The sequence below is a fragment of the Anolis sagrei genome, chromosome 4 (genome assembly GCF_037176765.1).
Source record: "Anolis sagrei isolate rAnoSag1 chromosome 4, rAnoSag1.mat, whole genome shotgun sequence".
NCBI lineage: Eukaryota > Metazoa > Chordata > Lepidosauria > Squamata > Dactyloidae > Anolis > Anolis sagrei.
Window position 1 is genome coordinate 50,339,344 of NC_090024.1, and position 19,515 is coordinate 50,358,858.

General features: G+C 37.0%; 1 protein-coding gene across 1 annotated transcript in view; it reads right to left on the minus strand.

The window, feature by feature from the left end:
* RP1 (RP1 axonemal microtubule associated) overlaps positions 1-19,515 on the minus strand; it is a 222,929-nt gene that overhangs the window by 88,626 nt on the left and 114,788 nt on the right. The window contains exons 27-32 of the mRNA XM_060775314.2: positions 18,854-18,932; positions 16,386-16,470; positions 14,762-14,817; positions 13,838-13,870; positions 11,744-11,910; positions 366-585 (exon numbers count right to left, since the gene is read on the minus strand). Of these exons, the coding sequence (XP_060631297.2) occupies positions 366-585; positions 11,744-11,910; positions 13,838-13,870; positions 14,762-14,817; positions 16,386-16,470; positions 18,854-18,932 (640 nt within the window). The remainder of the gene's footprint in view (positions 1-365; positions 586-11,743; positions 11,911-13,837; positions 13,871-14,761; positions 14,818-16,385; positions 16,471-18,853; positions 18,933-19,515) is intronic.

Genomic DNA, 19,515 nt, shown 5'->3' on the forward strand with positions numbered 1-19,515 from the left:
GAAACACCCTGAGAAATAAAGCAACATTTTTATTGCACAACAGAATCATTCCTGATAATCACTTCGGCGACTCAAGTCTTCATAAGTGAAATAATTCAGTGTTCAATCTACCAAAAATGGCTTCCATTATGCTGAATTATATGCATTATCTTTTATCAGTATAATTATAACTCTCTGACTTAAACACAGAATGCAGCAATTGTTATACACAGCTTTTCATTTAATTAGAATGACTTTGAATATTAGCATGAAGCATAAAGCATTAGTATTTAGATGGTGAGTATTTAACAAAATACTTTTGATGCACTGATTTTTCTCCCCCAGTGACTAGTTGAGATTGGTTCCCCTTTCTCTGCTATTTTTACCTGGTAAAGTTTTCTGGTTCTCATTCACTGCAGGGAATTCTTTTACTACCTCTCCATGTTCCCGTCTAAGAGAAAACCAACAGCTACAGTCAAAGTTCACCACTCGATTAGTGTATAGCTCTTCCATTTCAAAAGACTTCAAATGCCAGCCCTCAAAGCCTGGTAAATCATCACAGCTGACCCGAATCTTGTACACATCTCCAGTGTCTACAGATTCGATCTGTAATTAAGAAAAATAGAATAGGTTACTGAGGAAAAGGCATCTCTTCCTAGCATCAGAGCAAGCCAAACAGGAACCATATACCTGGCAATGCTATCTACGTTCTCTATCATTTTGATGAATAATGTCTTAATTAAATTTCTCATTCCTGGTGAAATTGGGGATCGCTAATACCTTCTGACTATGAGTGATATGAATGAATACATTTGTTTCTATTCATGAAGCAGATCAAGTGCTAAGATTACTTCACATTACAATGGTGGGACAATGTTTAACTTAATCATTCAAGGCAGCGGTGGTCTTTTAAAATACTAATCTCCCAAACTTACTTGGCAATGCATATTGCTTAAATCAGATTTGTTATTTATTTCAACAGACTGATGTTCCCAGATTATTGATGGACTGGACTTCAGATCCAGAGGCTCTGTCGTGACCTTGCTACTTCAATTGCAAATGTCATTTTTTGTTGTTGTTGTTGCCGATGGTTAAAATGCCAAGAAAATCAATGTAATGCCTTTCAAGCCTCACCTTTTCCCTGGACTTTTCGATGTATGTAGACAGAAAAAGAATCGATGGCAAATAACACTGAGATTAGAAGGCATTGATGGAAATAGGAAATCCTAATTACTTTCCCCTCTTTGTTGCTGGCATGGACAAGACAGAGAGCACAATTCCCTTGTCATCACCATACTGTCAGTAGAAAGGGTCTCACTTTATCTGTCTTTTATTTCATTTTTTCTCCATGCAATTAAATCATATGATTCAAATCTGTTGGGATCTACGATGTCAGAGGACAGTGAGGAAACAATTTTAGAATTCTGTCTTTTAAACATAAATGTCAGACCACATTAGGAGGAGCAAATTTATTTATTTATTTATTTATTTATTTATTTATTTATTTGCAGTATTTATATTCCACCCTTCTCACCCCGCAGGGGACTCAGGATGGATTACAATGTACAAATATATGGCAAACATTCAATGCAAAAGACACAACAGATATAGAGAAACAGTCAGAGGCTATTTAACTTTTTCTGGCCACCAGGGGAGCTGTCGCTTTTATCGTCCATCTGCGACACTGATGAAGTTCTTCCGCATTCTCCACATGCTTTTGCTGGAGTGCTTTGCTGGAGTCTTTTTTATGGCCTCATAAATTTTGTTAAATTTGCCTCCCAACACATAGGTGGTACCTAATTTTCCTACTTGACAGATGCAACTATCTTTCGAGTTGCAAAAGTTGACAACAAGCTACACAATTGGTCAGAAGCTCACTCTGACCCAGGCTCATGACCTTGTAGTCAGAAGTGATCTTAATGCAGCTGACACTCAGACAGCTGCGCCACAGTCCCAGTGCTAAATCAAGATTGTGCCTGGTCAAAAGTTTATATTACATTTATTGATTGGTTTAATATTTTGTTTTCTCACCAAGGTAGGTGTTAAAACAAGATGCAATTCAAAATCAGTTGATGTACAAATTTAAAAACAATTTAGTTAACTCTGATGGTAGAATGTGTTATTAATGCTTTGGTGGTGTTTGCAGCAGTCAGATTTAAAATTGCATTGTAGCACTACATACGAGGATGCTGAGAGAGGTCCAGGGCTTGAGTGGAACCTATTTAAAGCTTCTCTTCTTCTGCTACAGTTTATTAACCCACCCTTCCACATGTGTTACACTGTCCATTCACTAGCTGCATTGAGGCTGGGTAAGAGTTCATTTCACTTTTTTCCTACCCTACATGACCATTCGGAGAATCGACTAGGGTGGAATCTTAAATAGGTTCCCAATGGCAGGTGGTGGGGAGAAAGGAACCTTTTGGTGAATAATCAGATTTTGGAACTGCCCTTGTGCATCATGTGACTGGGGGCCCTTCCACACAGCCCTATATCTCAGAATAATAAGGCAGAAAATCCCACATTACCTGATTGTGGACTCAGATAACCCAGTTCAAAGCAGATATTGTGGGATTTTCTGCCTTGATATCCTGGGATATAAGGCTGTGTGGAAGGGCCCTTGAATTAACACACATTAGCTCATTTTCCAGACATTGTCAATTGCATATTAACACAGATGTTGAGATGGCTGGTTTAAAATATGGAACCTTACAAGCTAAAGCCAGAAAACATGAATCGCCAACCTAAGCATTTATTGAGGAACTGGGCAAATGCTTGACAAAATATTTATATACCAAATAGTGTACGCTTTTGCATTTGCACTGGATTCCAAATTTTTATGTTCTTCATATTCTAGATGTGTTAAGTAATTAGGAGAAAACCTTTGCTTTGGATGTGTTTCTGCTGCTAATAAGAATGAGGAAGCTCTCATAAGAAAGAAAGCTCAATGTAAAGACAGAATATCTATGTGCCCAAGACAACACTTTTTAGCATTTAGTATCTTGAGGATTAAATTGGATAAAGAGTGATAACTCTTTGACCTGCTTGATGGTAGTCCAGCATTCATCCCAGCCAGCATTGTCAATGGTTTGAGATGATGGAATCCAATATTTAAATAGTCATGGAGATGTTGGCTGCATTGAATGTGATTATGTTAGGATTTGTCCAGCTTTTATAGAAATGTACAAATCATGTGATTATTTTTTCCTACATCTTTTTTTTTGTCCTGCTTACATTGTGTGCCTTTAAGTCATTTCCTATGACAGGGTTTACTTGACAAGATTTGCTCAGAAGAAGTTTCCTCTGAATGCATTTTGTGCCCAAACGAGGCTGCAAAACCTCATCTCCAGAATCATACTCCAGTGTATCACTGGAACAGTATTCCATGTAATCGAGATCACTTTTGAATGTAAATAAAATATTTTAAAATATCAGCAGTGCTGCCAAGCAGAAAACTACATCTCAAAACCACAGCAATATGCAGTGGTTTTGCCCAACACACTGAAAAACCCCAGGTATCTTTATAATCGCCCCTTCCAAAAGCAGCTAAAAGGCCAAAAGCAAAAGTGACACAACATCACTTCTGGTCATGGCAAGACCACTTGTGCATCCCCTGGGGGATTGTGGAAATGAAAAATGGTTCGCTGCTAATGCAAACACGATGAAACTCATCCTCCTGGGAGCATACTGCCTTTCATTCTAGGATGCCCACGATTTTCTGCTGGATTTTCTGCATTAAGTGGTTCTATTTTTATTCTGAACAAGTGTGTATGTCTTCCCTAACACTAATGATCACTTTCCATAACAGTAGAAATGGGAGAACACACACTGTCCCTCCACATTTCTTGAGTCCAGCTTTTTGATAAGTGATGAAGTCATTAGCTTAGTTCTTCCCAGCAAGACTTCCACCCTGTAAAATTATTGCCTCCAATATTTCTTCTCAAATAGTAATACTAAGACTCCTTTTAAATGAAACAATCTCTCATTTGAAAAATACTACAGACTATCTCATAAAACCATCTAAAATGGTAATGATAAATGTTTTCCTTGAATTTAGACTATATTATATACTAAATGTTATTCCACTTCATGGGATCTTCAGCATTAGTTACCTACAGCAATTACCCTATAGAAAAATGAGATAATACATATAAATTATAATAACATATACCCTGAATAAGACAGACAGGTATATAAATTAGCATAGCATGATATGGTTTAGCATGGCATGGCATGACATGGCACAAACGGCACGGCACAGAACATAGTATGGTGAGGAGTATCAAATTCCATAATGGTAATTTTTATTTAAAATGTTTATTTCATAACGTGTATATACTCCCCAGTCATAATTTTCCAAGATTTTATTCATTTGCTGAGCTAATTATTGTATTTGGAAAATGGTTTTCTATGGCCTTTCTCTTGATTCAACCCCTTTTGCAGAGCAATTGATGGGGGCAAGAGACAGAGCCATCTCAGTGGTGGCCCCTTGGCTATGGAACTCCCTCCCCAATGAAATTAAATCAACCTCTCCCTCCTTAACTTCAGAAAGAAAGTGAAGACATGAATGTGGGGCCAAGCCTTTGGACAATAATTTTCAGGGCAATAATTGATTACTGAACAATGCAATTTGACTACCAGAATGGCTCTTGGAATTTGGAGTGTGTATTTTTAATTATTATGTTTTTAATTATTTGGTTTTAATGTATATGTTTGTATTATCTTATATGTGTGTGAGAGTGAGAGAGAGAAAGAGAGAGAGAGAGAGAGATTGAATTGTACCTTGTTTGTGAACCGCCCTGAGTACCCTTCAGGGTGAGAAGGGCAGGATATAAATGCAGTAAATAAATAAATAAATAAATAATAACATGAGCCAGTATTTTAAAAACCAATTAGGTTTGCATTTTTTAGCCACACCTTGGGTGAAAAACCTCATCTTTTGGGCTGGGGTATTGGTGGTTGACATGGATGGGCAGAGGAATCAGCTCCCTCCCCTCTCTGTTCCATGTTTCACCTCCAAAAGTCACAAAACAGTCTTCTTACTGAGGCATGAGAATAGCCTTAGCTCAGTGGCACTGAGAAAGGATGCCAGAGATCTTTGGAGTGGGAATTTGGTAAAGAGGCTGTTTCATGACTTTTATGGGCAAAACAGGGTATAATAAAATCATCATGATCCTAGGTCCTGAAACCTGGGGATTATTATTTTCTCTAATACATCCCACCTGCTGGCACCACTTTAGAGAATCATGAACTGATATCGCAAAATAAATCTCTCTGCTGGACACCAATATGATTCTGGCACTGAGTGTTTAGATGATTGTTTAGGTAACGTGTACACTCTGATAGAGTTGCTGCCACCACCCAAAGTAATTTGGGAATACTAAAGATGTTGTCCCTGAGGTAAATCCCTTCCTGCCTTACCAGCTCTCCCTTTGGCTTCTTGAAATGCCTGAGATGTAAAAATGAAAAACAACAACACTGGAATTATTCTCACAGAAAGAGTCACTACTGAGGCTGTTTAAAGATTGAACTAGAGAAGTGTTTATTAATATATTTGAACAAACAACTATCTTCTTTAATGAGGCACACAAGCTTGGATAGTTACAGAGGCACAATATTCTTAAAGGTTACTTAACATATGTTTCCTAACTTAGATATAAGCAAGACTCCTCACTCTACCCTGACACAGTAGCAGTGAGTTCCTCAGACAAACCTAATCCGGTTGTCCTCAGAGCAAATAGCTACACTCTAGACAGAGTTCTCTAACAGCTAAACTACTCTGACCCCAGAGAGCAAACCACTTGTGTAACAAATCTGACACAAGTACCCAGGCGTCTACTTTGACCCTCCTGGCCAAATAAATGTAGATTCACCTGTCTCAAATGCCCCCTGACGTGATTGCCATGCCACATTATGTGGCAGTGTAGATGGGCCCTGAACTAGATATGAATATAGAAATGACATTAATCATCTGCCAGTCTTTAACATATGAATGTTTAAAGGTACTTTTAGTGGTCTTTCAATCTTTCAGAACATGTCAATAAGTAGAACAGGAATTCTAATTTACAATAGTAGTTAAAAATACAGAACTGAACACAATAATAATTCCAGATGAAAGAACCAAATTAAAATGGATTTTGCTTATGAGACCAACTGTTTAAGCTAATATGTACATTCTTATAATTGCCAGATATATTATTATGTATAACTACTGATGCTCCATAAATACTATTCTACAATTCACCTGCTCTCTGCCACAGCTGCAACAGGTAGGCTAGTTAGGTGGCTTTCTATCAGCAACTATGCTGTGAACCTTTGATATTGTGCCATGACTGTTCAGCTATAACCCAAAAGGTTGTGGCATTATTGATCCTATTGCAAAATGTGCTCTGTGTCCATTCTTGCTACACGTGAAATTATTTCCACTTGCTGTTGGATACGTAATTTGAATTAATCAGATACTTCTCTACTTCTTTTTTTTCAACCAGCAATGGTTAATCCACAGTTCCTCCCTCACTTTACTATTCTCCTGTTTTGAGATTTTTAAAGTGCATTCAAGTAGCTAGATATATTGTTTTTTATTTGGATTTTGAGGATATAGAAGTATTTTTCAATTTTCTCAAGTGATTAAACATTTTTCAATATGTTATTGGATCTATTCTTGAAATACTAGTAAGATATTATATTTCCCCAATTCATGCCTGCTTCAAATAAATGTGTTATATGTTCTAAAGCCAACGCTCAACTAATTTGTAACAACAAACATGCTCTCTTTAAACTTATCAGAGTTCAGGGTTTTGTCTTTTTTTTCAGTGTATCACATAAATGCTGTTGGTTCCTGTGCCAGGTAGAAAATCTTCAATTTGTTATTCTCTGCCCTTGTGGTTTAAACAGATTTCCAGTATTGTTCTCATGATTATGTCTACTGATCCATTAACCTGAAGAGGTTTCACATCTACAACATATGAACAGGTAATACCACCTCCTCTTTAACTTAGCATAATAGCAAAGGAACCTATATCACTATGTAATGAGTTTGAGGAAGATGATACCCAAGAAAGCATGCGTGGTAGAGTGACAGCCTTTACATTAAGGAGAACTGTATAGAACATAAACATTTTGCCGATATCACGGTTTCAGTAAAGGGTGCCATCATAACTGCTTTTTCTAAGGATTAACATGGCAACAGTCCTCATAAGCACTAGTTATATAACTAGACATTGTCTGGAATTGCTTCTGTTTACTGACTGAAATAACAGAGCTTGAAAGCCACTGTGCTAGAAAAGGGCATTGTGGGCGGCAGAGGCAGGATTGCATTGCTCATTGTAAAGGAAGATTGTAACTGACACAGAGAGGACATGGAATGGTGGCTTGAAATTTTGTGTCTTTTCATTCTCTGGCTTGAATTTTTTTTTTCTTCATAAGAAGTCTCTCTGATTTTTGCTTTGTTGTGGGTGTTTTGCAATATGCACACAATGCTTCATTTCATCCCAGTCAAAACCACACTCCCATGTGGTTAACATTATTTCAACAAAAATTATTTTCAAATATTTGTTACATTACTGTTCTTGGTGACAGACATCCTCCAAGGAGATCAGGCTTCCCCTGTCACCATTTTATCCTAATAACAATCTTATTAAGGATAATAAGCTGAAGGACTGGGGTAGACAACTTTAATGGATAATGGGTGGTGGGGACAATATTCTTCCCCTGGGACTTTCTGTAGACCACATGCACACTGCAAAAATGGGGGAAGAGAAGGAAACTGGAAATGGCTGGAAGTTCCTTTCTGGTTTTAGCCACAATTTATATTTTTGGTGTTATGGTGATCTGTGGGCTGTTTAAAAAGTGAAATGAAGTGAGGGCTTCTAGGACTTCATTTTCATTTTTTATAATTTTTTTTGTTAGTGACTGAAAAAATTGACAGGGAATCTGGGAGAATTAGAGGAACAAAAATAGGTTCGCTCTATTATTATTATTATTATTATTATTATTATTATTATTATTATTACAGAAAGGGTTGGACTGGATGGCCCCTGTGGTCTTCCACTGAAATACTGTTAAGTGTATGTTGGACACACACGGTCTCTCTCTCTCTCTCTCTCTCTCTCTATATATATATATATATATATATATCTGAAAAAGTTTGAGAACTCCTGATCTAGAGTATAAGGGAAATATCAGGAAATATCAAGTGTCATTGCACATGTTTGTTCAGTACTTTGGACCTCATAGAAAAGAATAGAAAAGCTTATATTCTCGTGGAAATTTGATTCTAAATCCAATTTTTATTCTAAACTTGAGTAGACTTGGGATGTATTTAAGTGGTCACTTACTATTGATTCAATGGGTCTACTCTGACTCAGACTATCAATTGGATCTAGTCTCCTGCCGCATCTCTTGAGCTTTTCTGCTGAAGAAAACTAATGCTCCACTATTCAGAGGGATAATTAGAAATCAAAGTTATGGATCAAATGAGACTTATTGTTTTCAGAGAGAGAGAATCTGCAAATACTGTGCTATATTGCCTCTACTTTATTGGTACTCTAAATGCTACTGTAAAGAATCAGGATCTTTGTTATTCCTCTGCTCCTGCTTATTGCTTTGCTGAATTTGCAATCTTCTGTTAATTGCAACATTACACAGCCATTCCCATGGCAACCAGTTGTGCTGCCACAAATGGGAATAGGTGAACTCCTGAAACAAAAGCCTCTGATCATTTAAACTGCCTCAGCAATAAAGGAAGAAAGAGGGCAACAAAGCCTTAACATTGCTTAAATGAGCTTTCAGTACAATGACTCTTCAAGATTTTCACACTGCACCAATTCTTCTAAAAATGTCATGCCTCGCTTTGTGACCCTATAAGACACTACATAGAAAAAATGCACATACACACATTTGGGGAAGAGGAGAGGTGTGCAAAGAAAAAGAAATGAAGTAGGTTCTTGAATGGGGAAACATCTGTTTTGCAAATATAGGTCTAATAGAAAGAAACTTGTTTGATTATTCAGCAGTTGCCATTATTGTCATGGAGCTATGCCAAAGAAAAACAATTATTCAGATGAGGAAAGCCCATAACTGCAAAATAAAATTCCTCATGTAATAGTCGCACCCCCTTTTTTCCAAAAGGGAAAAAGTGAGACTATTATGCGATGAAATACAGTAGCTCTTACTTACAGTTCTCAGGATCCACCAAGAATCCCTCCTCTCAAAAAATAACCCCTATTTTAATGAGGAGGCACTGTATTTTCCTCTACACCTGGAGACCTCCAAAAGTAATAGGTCTCTGGGAGACTAGGGTTCAAATCCCTGTGCAGCTATTGAAACCCACTGGGTGCCCACAGATAAACGCAACAGCAAACCTGTACTAACAAATCTTACCAAAAAAAGGTTTGATTTGAGAATGCCATAAGTTTGCAGTATCTTGAAGGCACACAGCAACAGGGCTTCCAGTTTCACCATTTTAAAAAAAGTAACAAAACTCAACTAGAAGTATTTATTTTACTTTTCCAGTTTTCTCCCATTTCCAGACCCCATGCAATTCACTGCTACTTCCAGGAACAACTGAAAGTAACTGCCAATCTATTTATGGCTTCAGTCTGAAAGACCGTATCTTCCCTGCCTAAATATTATGATATGTGGGAGAGAGCTATTTCTGTGTGAATGTATCTGTCCCACCACCTTCCTGGATTCAACTGGTGAGAACATGGGAAAGAACCCTGTAATGCCGCTCCTAGACTATAAAGCTCTCTCCAGAGAGGCCTCTTCCCTGTTCTTTTTGCTGTCAGGCAAATAGTTTCCTACTTGAATAGTCTTTCAGTCTTCTAGAAAGAGACAAATGTTCTATTGTTGGGCTTCTTGTCTATGTAGTGAGAGCTTTTTGCATGTTTGATTGTTTTGAAACAATATCTCATGGTAATGTTATAATTAGATTGATTATTAAATGTCTGTATGTTTTAGGAATTTCATTTCAATCAGCACTGCATATAAAGGTCTAACAGATGCAAACCTTAAGTCACATTTTGAGAGAAAGCTGGGACATGAATCAAGCAAATGAAGAAATAAATGATAGCAGGGAATACCCAAAACAATAAGGAGTGTCGCTTTGCAGCCTATTTTACCCTGCAGGATTTAAAACAAATCCTGAATGCTCATTTGTCACAGGGGTATTGTGGGGAAATCTAAAGAATGTCTAAAACTGGCTCTTTTGAGACAGCAAGTTCAGAAAACCACTTTTGGGAGTGGGCAGAATAGGACTTCAGCAATGCATCTTACCAAGGATCCCTGGCGGCAGCAGGTGCCAGGTGCTGATGCCAGCCTAGCTATAAAACTATAAGATTATACATATACTTGTGATACCACATAAAGAGGACCCAGAAATACTGAATGCTAACTCCTATATCTCTTGCAAAATATATACTACTGTCCCATTTAGAAAGCAGTTACAATAAGATTCCTACTATGCTGAATATTGCACATCCTTGCTGTAGGGTAACTGATGGCTAAACAATTACGAACTGTGTGAAAAACAAGCTTTTCCAGCAGCTTCTTGCTCTATTATTGAAATGAGGCATTCTTCCCAGCAAACCTTAGCCATAATAGATTCTCTGAGTATGTTATAAAGGTCAGATGGGACTTAAAATTGAATTGCTTTACTGTTTAAAAACCTACCAGCTAAGGTAACAAGCCAAGCTATATTTTCCACTTCACTGCCCTAAATATGAGGATATGCAAGGCAGGCCTTTTCTAATACAGGTGAAGCAGTCAATCAAAAATAATAAGAAAGGGAAAAACATGGCAGGTGAGACGATAACATGAATGTTGACAAGCAACGGTCATTTTAGCGATAAAAGGACAGGGATGACAAAAATAACTTGAGTAACAGTTGCTAGACATAAGGGAGGTAATCTAATGAAAGAAAAATGCATTAAAGTTTAGGGCATTAGAAAAGTTTCCCATGACTGTGTACACTTCTATAAATCTGCTCTAGCACTATATTCACCATCGGATGACCTACTCCCTGGCCCACTATGAAAAATGATGAGACTGGCAAGTACTAGCAACAGGACTTTTTCGGTAGCAACTCTCCCTAGACTGATGAAGCCTTATTTTTGTTGAATATATCTCTCCCTGAAATCCCATTAATTCTAGTTTCTGTTTTTGGTGCTTTAAAATTTCTTTACTGTGGCTACATGGATCTTTCTTTGTGTGAAAGTAATTATATGTTCTTTTTTTTTGCAACCACATGAGCCATCTTGAGAGAGTAGTGAACCTGAAAGTTGGATCAGAAAAGCAAGTAATCAAATTTGAGGCAAAGCTAGCTATGAGGGGCTCTACTGTGGGACTGTAGTATTTGATTCAACAGTTGGTAGAACCTATCAGCAGTGTTTTATGCTACAGTTGGGTCTCAGCAGTTGCCCGAGGAGCCCATCTTTGTGTTCTGCAGAGTATTTTATTTCGTTTGCAGAGGTTTATCACTGAGCTATAGTAGCCTGTGTGCAGATGACACAGTGATCCAAGGAATCCTTCTGTGGATCAAATAGTTTATGACTTCAGGTATGCAGTTGCTTTCCATCTACATCCTCCCAACTATTTATAGGTTGGAAAAGAACAGAAGAAACATACAGAGAAAATTGAAATCGCAAAATCAACCCATCTCTGTAAACAGAGATGGCATTTGCTTCAAACACAGCAGCATTTCTAACATATCCTTTGGCTAGAGAAAGATGCCATTGTAAACTTTGAATGCTGGGTAGCTGTTACTTACAATGAATTCATCAGTTGCTCCTGGTTGAAAATGCACATATCCTAAGCTTTGTGAAGAAAGGAGAAGTTCATCACTTTTGCCCTTTGAGCCATAAATTACAAGGGTTCTCTTACACTCTCCAGGCTTCGGGGAATCATGGGCAGTCTTAACCCGCACTCTCCATTTCCCTGTGAAATGAGAATAAAGCAACCAATACAAAATTATATAGAGAAGACATGGGAGAAAAATGTTAAGACCTTATTTGCATGCTTCTGACTACAACACATATCAACTTGGCAAGAGGATAGCATAGTCATTTTGAAGCTCTGTGCTCATAGACTGAGGGATATTATAGCATCCACTGAGGGATGGTGAAAGATAACATTATATACAGAGTTAAGTCGATGCATAATAGGAACATTTTGACAAATTAAATATTTTAAAATGTATTATTTATTCTCTGTTGTGTCCTATGACATAAACAAGCCATTTGGCTTAATTACTAATTGTATCATCTTTATTTTTCATCTCCATGTTATGTGTTTTTATTATTGTTTGTTCATTCTCACATTCTATCCTTTCTCCCCACCTCAACTTCCTTCTTTAAATTGTTCAGCATGACTGTTCTATCTTGTCCTCCACTCCCACATAAATCTTTTTCTGTCAAAAAAATTTCTGAAATGCAAACAAGTGGAAGAGTGAACAGTCATGCAGGTCACCAAAGAACGTCACACCAACCCTTTCAGGGGAGGCAGGTCAGAATATAGATAACTTTTGGGATATTCAGTTCTGCTGATTCAGATATCCAATATGTGTCAGTTCCCGTAATAACCCAGTCTCATTGGTCCTGACTGGAGACTAAGCTTTCAATCAATCTAGGACTAGGAACAAGGCAAAATGTAATTCCAAGTTATTTTCCTGGGTGTTTTTGTAGCAAGGGTAATTGCTTTAACAGGTTTCACTACAGTTTGTATGAAAGATTATATGACTACTTAATATACATTTTAAAACCTAAATGGAACGTTCAGAAGCCACCACTGCTTATGTTGCAAAATAGGAAACATCCCCAAGTTTTGGCATTTTTCTTCCTCTTCTATTACCAAAAGGTCTGCAATTGAATGAATCTGTGTGTTTTCACTCATCCTCTTACCCATAGCATTCTAGCTAACAGATGTCAATCTTAACAAAAAAAAAACAAATAGGGTTGTAATTTTGTGCTTAAAGAAAACAAGTAATTTCTTCAATACAAGAAAATCTGTGAAACGTTGACAGTTTTCCAAGGCTTTTCACCATTTGGGACTTATTTTTCCAAAAATTTGCACATGGCATTTTGCTAATAATGATTTTCTGAGTACAAATGAATCAACTTTTTCTTCCATATATTTGAACACTTGACACCCTTCCCCCTACTTGTGCTGGTCCACAATTGAAAGAAACTCCTGCTTTCCTGTGAAAACAGTGTAGCTTCTTTTAAAAAAAAATCATAGAGTTTTCCAGAGGCCACACAGCTTTCCCTGAACTCTACACAGCTTTTTTTTTTTTTTGCGTAGAATGGAAATTCTCTCTGACAGATCCAGTTCCAAGTGTGCATTAGTGCTCCTTATATCACAAAAAGGACCATGTGGTAATTTCTTCCAGTGGTGTATGGTCATTGTTTGAAACAGTTATAACAAATAATGAAGCCATCTGTATAAATATGTGAAAGGATGTCATAAGGAAGAGGGACAAGGATAGCTTTCTGCTGCCCTGGAAACTAGAACTCGGAACAATGGTTTCAAATTGCAGGGAAAGAGATTCCACTTGAACATTAGGAAGAACTTCCTGACTGTGAGAACTGTTCAACAGTGGAATTCTCTGCCTTGGAGTGTTCTTTCCTTGGAAGCTTTTAAACAGAGACTGGATGGCCATCTAACACGGGTACTTTGTGCTTTTCCTGTATGGCAGGGGGTTGTGGTCTCTTCCAACTCTATAATTCTATGATTCTATGAAACAGAAATGTGACTCACTGGCTGGAGAAACCCAGCAGATCCAGAGCATAGATGTGTATAAAGTTGTTCTCAGTAACTGCAGTGCTTAAGTTAGCACTATTTTAGATACTTTCAGAGAATGACTTACCCTTGGTATCCACCAGTGATGTGCTCCCATTCTCTAAAAATAGAACAAAACAAAAATAATCTTTTTTCTTTTACCAAAAGATTCTTAATTCTTAAATTGATTTTGCTATTTATTATTTATGTATTTATTTTAAATCCCACCCTTCCCCCAGCATAACATTCAAGGTGATTCATAGCCATTTGAAAACATTTTGAAACTGAAAAAAAACTATTAATACAAAAGTTAAAACAAAACTACATTTGAGTTTTATTTTAAAAACACAAATTAAAGTACATTTAAAGCATAATAGAACAAAAGACAAAGTACCACCCCTTTGATATGCTGCATGTTGAAAATCAAGTATCTCCTTAAACTGAAGGACTGAAGCCAACCAGACCTCCCAAGGGCACTTGGTGAGACAGCAGCACTTTTGCACAGAGAAGACTAAAGACCTTTTAAAATTACAACCTCATGATTCCATAGCATTGAGCCATTTCTATTAAAGTGCTGTAAAACTACATTTTTTTACATTGGCATGTGATGAACATTAAGGGCTTTCTTTTGGACTTTCCCCTAACTTTGCTTATCTTTATTTGAAAAGCTTGTCAGGAGCAACTTGAGAAACGGCACATTACAGCACGCTTTCTTTATATGCATTATGTAGCCTCTACACTTTGAAGCTGCCTTCAATCTATATTAAATGGTCTGTGCGGATGGAACCCAAGTCTACAAATCTGGGGAACTAGCCAACAAATGTTTAGGATAGCAGCTTCATTCTCTCAATTAGTCTCTAAGATGCTGCAAGATCCCTTTACATAGGAAGATATGGTTTTTCAGATAACATGGAGTCAAGCTGCATATGGCTTTAAAGTTCATAATGAGTACTAAGTATTTGGTACTTAGGGCAGAATTATAGCACATGCAATCTTTATTTTCAGTACTTACTTATAGCAATTAATTCTCTCTCTGTCTTTCCATCATCTTGGTATGCATCTAGCCATCTTTCATTGTGGAAAAAAGTAATTAAAGTAAGGTCAGTTAATAATTACACTTAGGAGATTGTCACATTATGCAACCACATGTACAATGTTATTGTATATCAGCCCCAAAATTTGTTGGCAAAGTCTAGATGGGTAGTAGTTTTTATAAAATGATTGGAACCCATCTTTGGGCTTCTGAATCCATTTCTATCCAGCCTTAGTACTGTGCAATGAGAAAAATGTGCTTCTGGCAAAGGTGATGGGGGAAATGTGATCCCTTCACAGCCTGCAAAATAAAAAAAAACGCTTTCCTCCCTGATAATTGAATCTTGTAGACAAACCTGGATGTTTCACCTACTCTGCAGAATGAAAGCAGTTTGACACCCCTATAACTGCCACGACTCAGTTCTAGGAAATCCTCAGAGTTGTAATTTGGTGAAGCACCAGCACTCTTTGGCATAGAAGGCTGGACCTCTGTAATGGCCATGTCATGCAGTAGAAAGGGGTTTTTTGTGGCTGGGAAGCAGAGTCAACAATGGACATCATCTTCCTCCCAATGGCTTATCACATCACACAGTAAAAGTTCAAAGGTTCAAATTTTCCCATTTTAGCTATAACAGGTTTACCATGGGAGAACCTGTTTTAGGAGACATGTATGATAACGTCCTTACTATATCAGAACCACATATATAACTAAGGGTAGATCACCTTAATATGAAGAAACGGGAAGCCAAAACTACATTACTTATTTTTTTAAAAAAACTCTTAAAACTAAAAGGTAGGTACCACCACTCTGCAATCTGATTGTAGTCCAGCAACCGTGTGCTCTGTAAATCAATTCTCTTTGCCAGTCACAGTAACTAGTTCAATTTAAGAATGTGTTAGACTTGATGCTGTATTTTGGACTTGAAGATGACCAAAAGAAGTAATCAAACAGTCTCATTTGCATCAGCTACCATTCCAGAGAATGAAAAATTATGACCAGGAGCAGCTGCAATTGGCAACTAGTTGTAGCTGAGAATACATGCTTGGAGTCATCAATGTCATTTGAGTTTCCAGTCACCACTGAAGCTGGATCTTTCACTATCTACAGAATGCAAGCCTCAACATTCATTTTGTGAAAATATATTTGTATAAACATTTTAGAATTACGTCCCCAGTCAGAAAAATAATACCAAGATCACCTTCATCTTGTGGGATTTTATTTAATAAATCTTTGCTGTTTTTATTTTGTTCCTCATTGTCTGGATGTTTTAATTTGACAGGTAACAAGAAAAACTGGGCACATGTTACAACACTGAATCCAACAGCCACTCAGCTACTTGTCCTATATGTTGGTTATCTTGAGATCCACATACTAGATCTAAAAAGGGATCTTAATGGTAAACAAATAAAGTGAGTGTTGGAATTCTCAGAGTTGGAACAGAAGGGCAATCTGTATATGGGCTCCACCACAGAGAAGAAACACTGGAATACAGTGCTCTTAATGCTACATGTTTTCCTTGAACATATTTAAAAAAATCCTAAAAGAGACATTGTGGTTTGCTAAAATATACTTAGAAAATCACTAGCATTCACTAACTGCATACCTATTACAGGGAAACACTACTTTTTCCACTCCACCTTCTTCCTCTTCATATGTAATTACAACCTTGTCAAGGAACCATCCACTACCTGTAAATCAATGGCAAAAAGTATATGTTTCTGGCTAGAAGAAAACTTGATGTCTCGGTTAGAAATAAAATAATTTAGTCACATCGAACTCAGCTAATCAGAACCAAAAGATTAGCACACTTCCCTTGAGCAAAACCCATAATTAATCCTCTTAAAACATTGGAGCTTTTTTTTATTCAAAAGCTTGAGACCATTAAATCGAAGAGAAGACATCTCGTTTAGTAGCATCTGTAAACAAATGAAGATCTTTCATTTGACCACTATTTCTAGGACCACATAATATATGGTTAAATAATTCAGGTTTTTTATCTTTTGGGAAAATAAGATCGTATTGTACAGTAAACACTGAAGGACAGTTAGGACACTATGAGTCATTGCCCTATTTTTAGAAACTAAAAAAAACTATTTTAATGAAACAAAACTGTGCAGACTTTTTATCTCGATGTCTTTGCACAAAAAAATATTTTGTTTCAAGGATATTAAAGCTTTTTGAGCAACTAACACTACATTATTTTCTGATTCTGTGCAGAATATAGTTGCATGACAATGACATTTGAATAGATAAATAACACAACTATCTCACAATTGTATTTGAATGTTGTATTTATTTTTAAAAACTACCTAGACAAATGAGCATTTTCACAAACATAACATTCCAATTTTTGAAATGGCCATTTAGCCCTTTATCAAACTGGCTAGCAAGACCAACAAATGGACTACCGCCGCCACCACCACCACCATCATCATATTTATACCCCACCTTTCTCCCCATAGGGACTCAAGGTGGCTGTCCCTCTACACTAAACAAGTTTAAAAAGTGTAATACAAAAGCTAAAAAACAATTAAATAATAGTGCAGTAAAAACAGACTTAAATTACAGCAAACACACTAAAATGGCCTTTAAAACTCATATTCCCCCCAGAGGATCTAAAGATGCATCAGCCATGACAAAAGACTTATGTATCAGCCATGACAAAATACACTGCAGCTCTATGTTGAGGTGGAACACATAACAGGGCCTCTGCTGGGAATCTCAAATTTCAGAAAGGTTCATAAGGGAAAGACGATCTTGATCACCTACAGATGCAGGAGAAATGTTAGGAAAAAATGATACTAGAGCACGGCCATACAACCCAAAAACCACACAACACTCCAAGGCATAGTAGACTTATTTGAATAAGGTAAAATTCTACTGGAATGAACCTATGCTAATATTCTACTTATCACAAAAGATGTTGTCTTCTTAAAATTAAAAATAACATTTCAGGATGTGAACCTTAAACCTGACATTTTGTCATGGCTGATGCAGAAGTCTTTCTGTAAAGATAAAAAGTGCCAACACCTCAGGGGGCCATTTACCTCTAGCACACATCACCATCATCTTCTCACTCAGACATTCAAAAGGGCCTTTCATCATTCAGAGAAGGGAATGGTTCCTATCTATCTATCTGTCTATCTATCTATATGGAGTACAGTATAAACTCTTATGAATCTCCTTCTCTGAGCTGAGTAACAAAAGGCAAGATCCTAGTTCATTCAGAGAGAACCAAAAAGAAGCACTGACTCCCGCTATACTCTTGGTGCTCTTACAAAAGGAAGCACCAAAAAATTGCTACAAACACTGCCATTTTCCTTCCTGGGCATTCAAAAAGGCCACAAACAATACTGTGGCAGAGATCCGTGCTTCTCTTCAGTTTTTCTGAGATTGACTAAGTTCTTGCATTTCATCACTCTAATAAGGCCCCATCTTCACTGCCATATAATTCCGTTTCTGAATGCAGATTAACTGCAATGAACTGGATTATATGACAGTGTAGATCCAGCCTAAGCAGGTGGTTCCATTTTAAATAGGAATTAAGATACAATATTTACATTGAGCCTTGGATAAGCTGACCCAGTCAAAATTGTATTGACATTTTGACTAAAATTTGAAGACTTGTTCTTGGGGATATCCAAATGTACAATCAGTAAAAGCATTTAAAAATGACACAGCTAAAACATTGTAAATTTCCTCTCTAAAATAGTTTTAAAATTACAGGCATTTGACCAGGGTGCTGATGCAGAGAAAGCCCTGTCATATGCATCTACACTGTTGAGGTGGAACACATAACAGGGCCTCTGCTGGGAATCTCAAATTTCAGGAAGGTTCATAAGGGAAAGATGATCTTGATCACCTATTGTGAGAGTACCACTTCACAATTAAAAACTGAATCCAATTTACCACTGATGTAGAAGTCAAACTAAACAAAACTAAACACAATGATTTGCTGTTTAGCACATGCAAATCATATACTAGGAATGTCAAAACATATTTTCAGGTTTTCTCATCTTTAGCTACAAAGGGCATCTCCAAGGTGATCTGTCAACAAGAAATTAGCTTTACCTGGACCAGTTCCATCATGACTAATGAGAACTTTATTCAGAACTCCCAGTGATACAGCTGCCATGTAGAAGTTATCAGTCTGTAAAAACATAAATATGAGAGTAATGTGAATGGAAGGAAATGAATGCTCTCTGTAGGACTGATGGGAGTTATGAAAGACAGACTTTATTATAAAACATACACAGTACTTTATTAATTAAGCAAACCAATATTATGATTTAATATGCTGTTTTTGAAAAGTCATTGAAATGTATGATAACATTTTAAAATAAGCATTTTTGTATTTTAAGGTTGGTTTAACACTATGGCTTGAATAAATAGATTAATAAATAGGTTTTGCACAACATTTAGCACTCAAATTTCACAACCTCCAACTGTCCCAAATGGGTAGGAATACTTGTGCTTAATCCACTCTCATCCTACATATTCAGCTATGTTTAACATGTCCCACTTTCTCTTTCTCTCTTCTCAACTTATCTCAAAATTGCCACAAACTGAGTTCAAAATACAACCGTAATTTGCTCTCAGTTAACTCAATAGGAGAGAAAGGAGACAACGATGTAAAATCTCCAAGCTCTCTGTCCATCTGCAGCAGTGATGGCAACACAAGCTCGATCTGCCCCGTTCTCTTGCACTGATGATGCATTCAAGAAATCTCATTG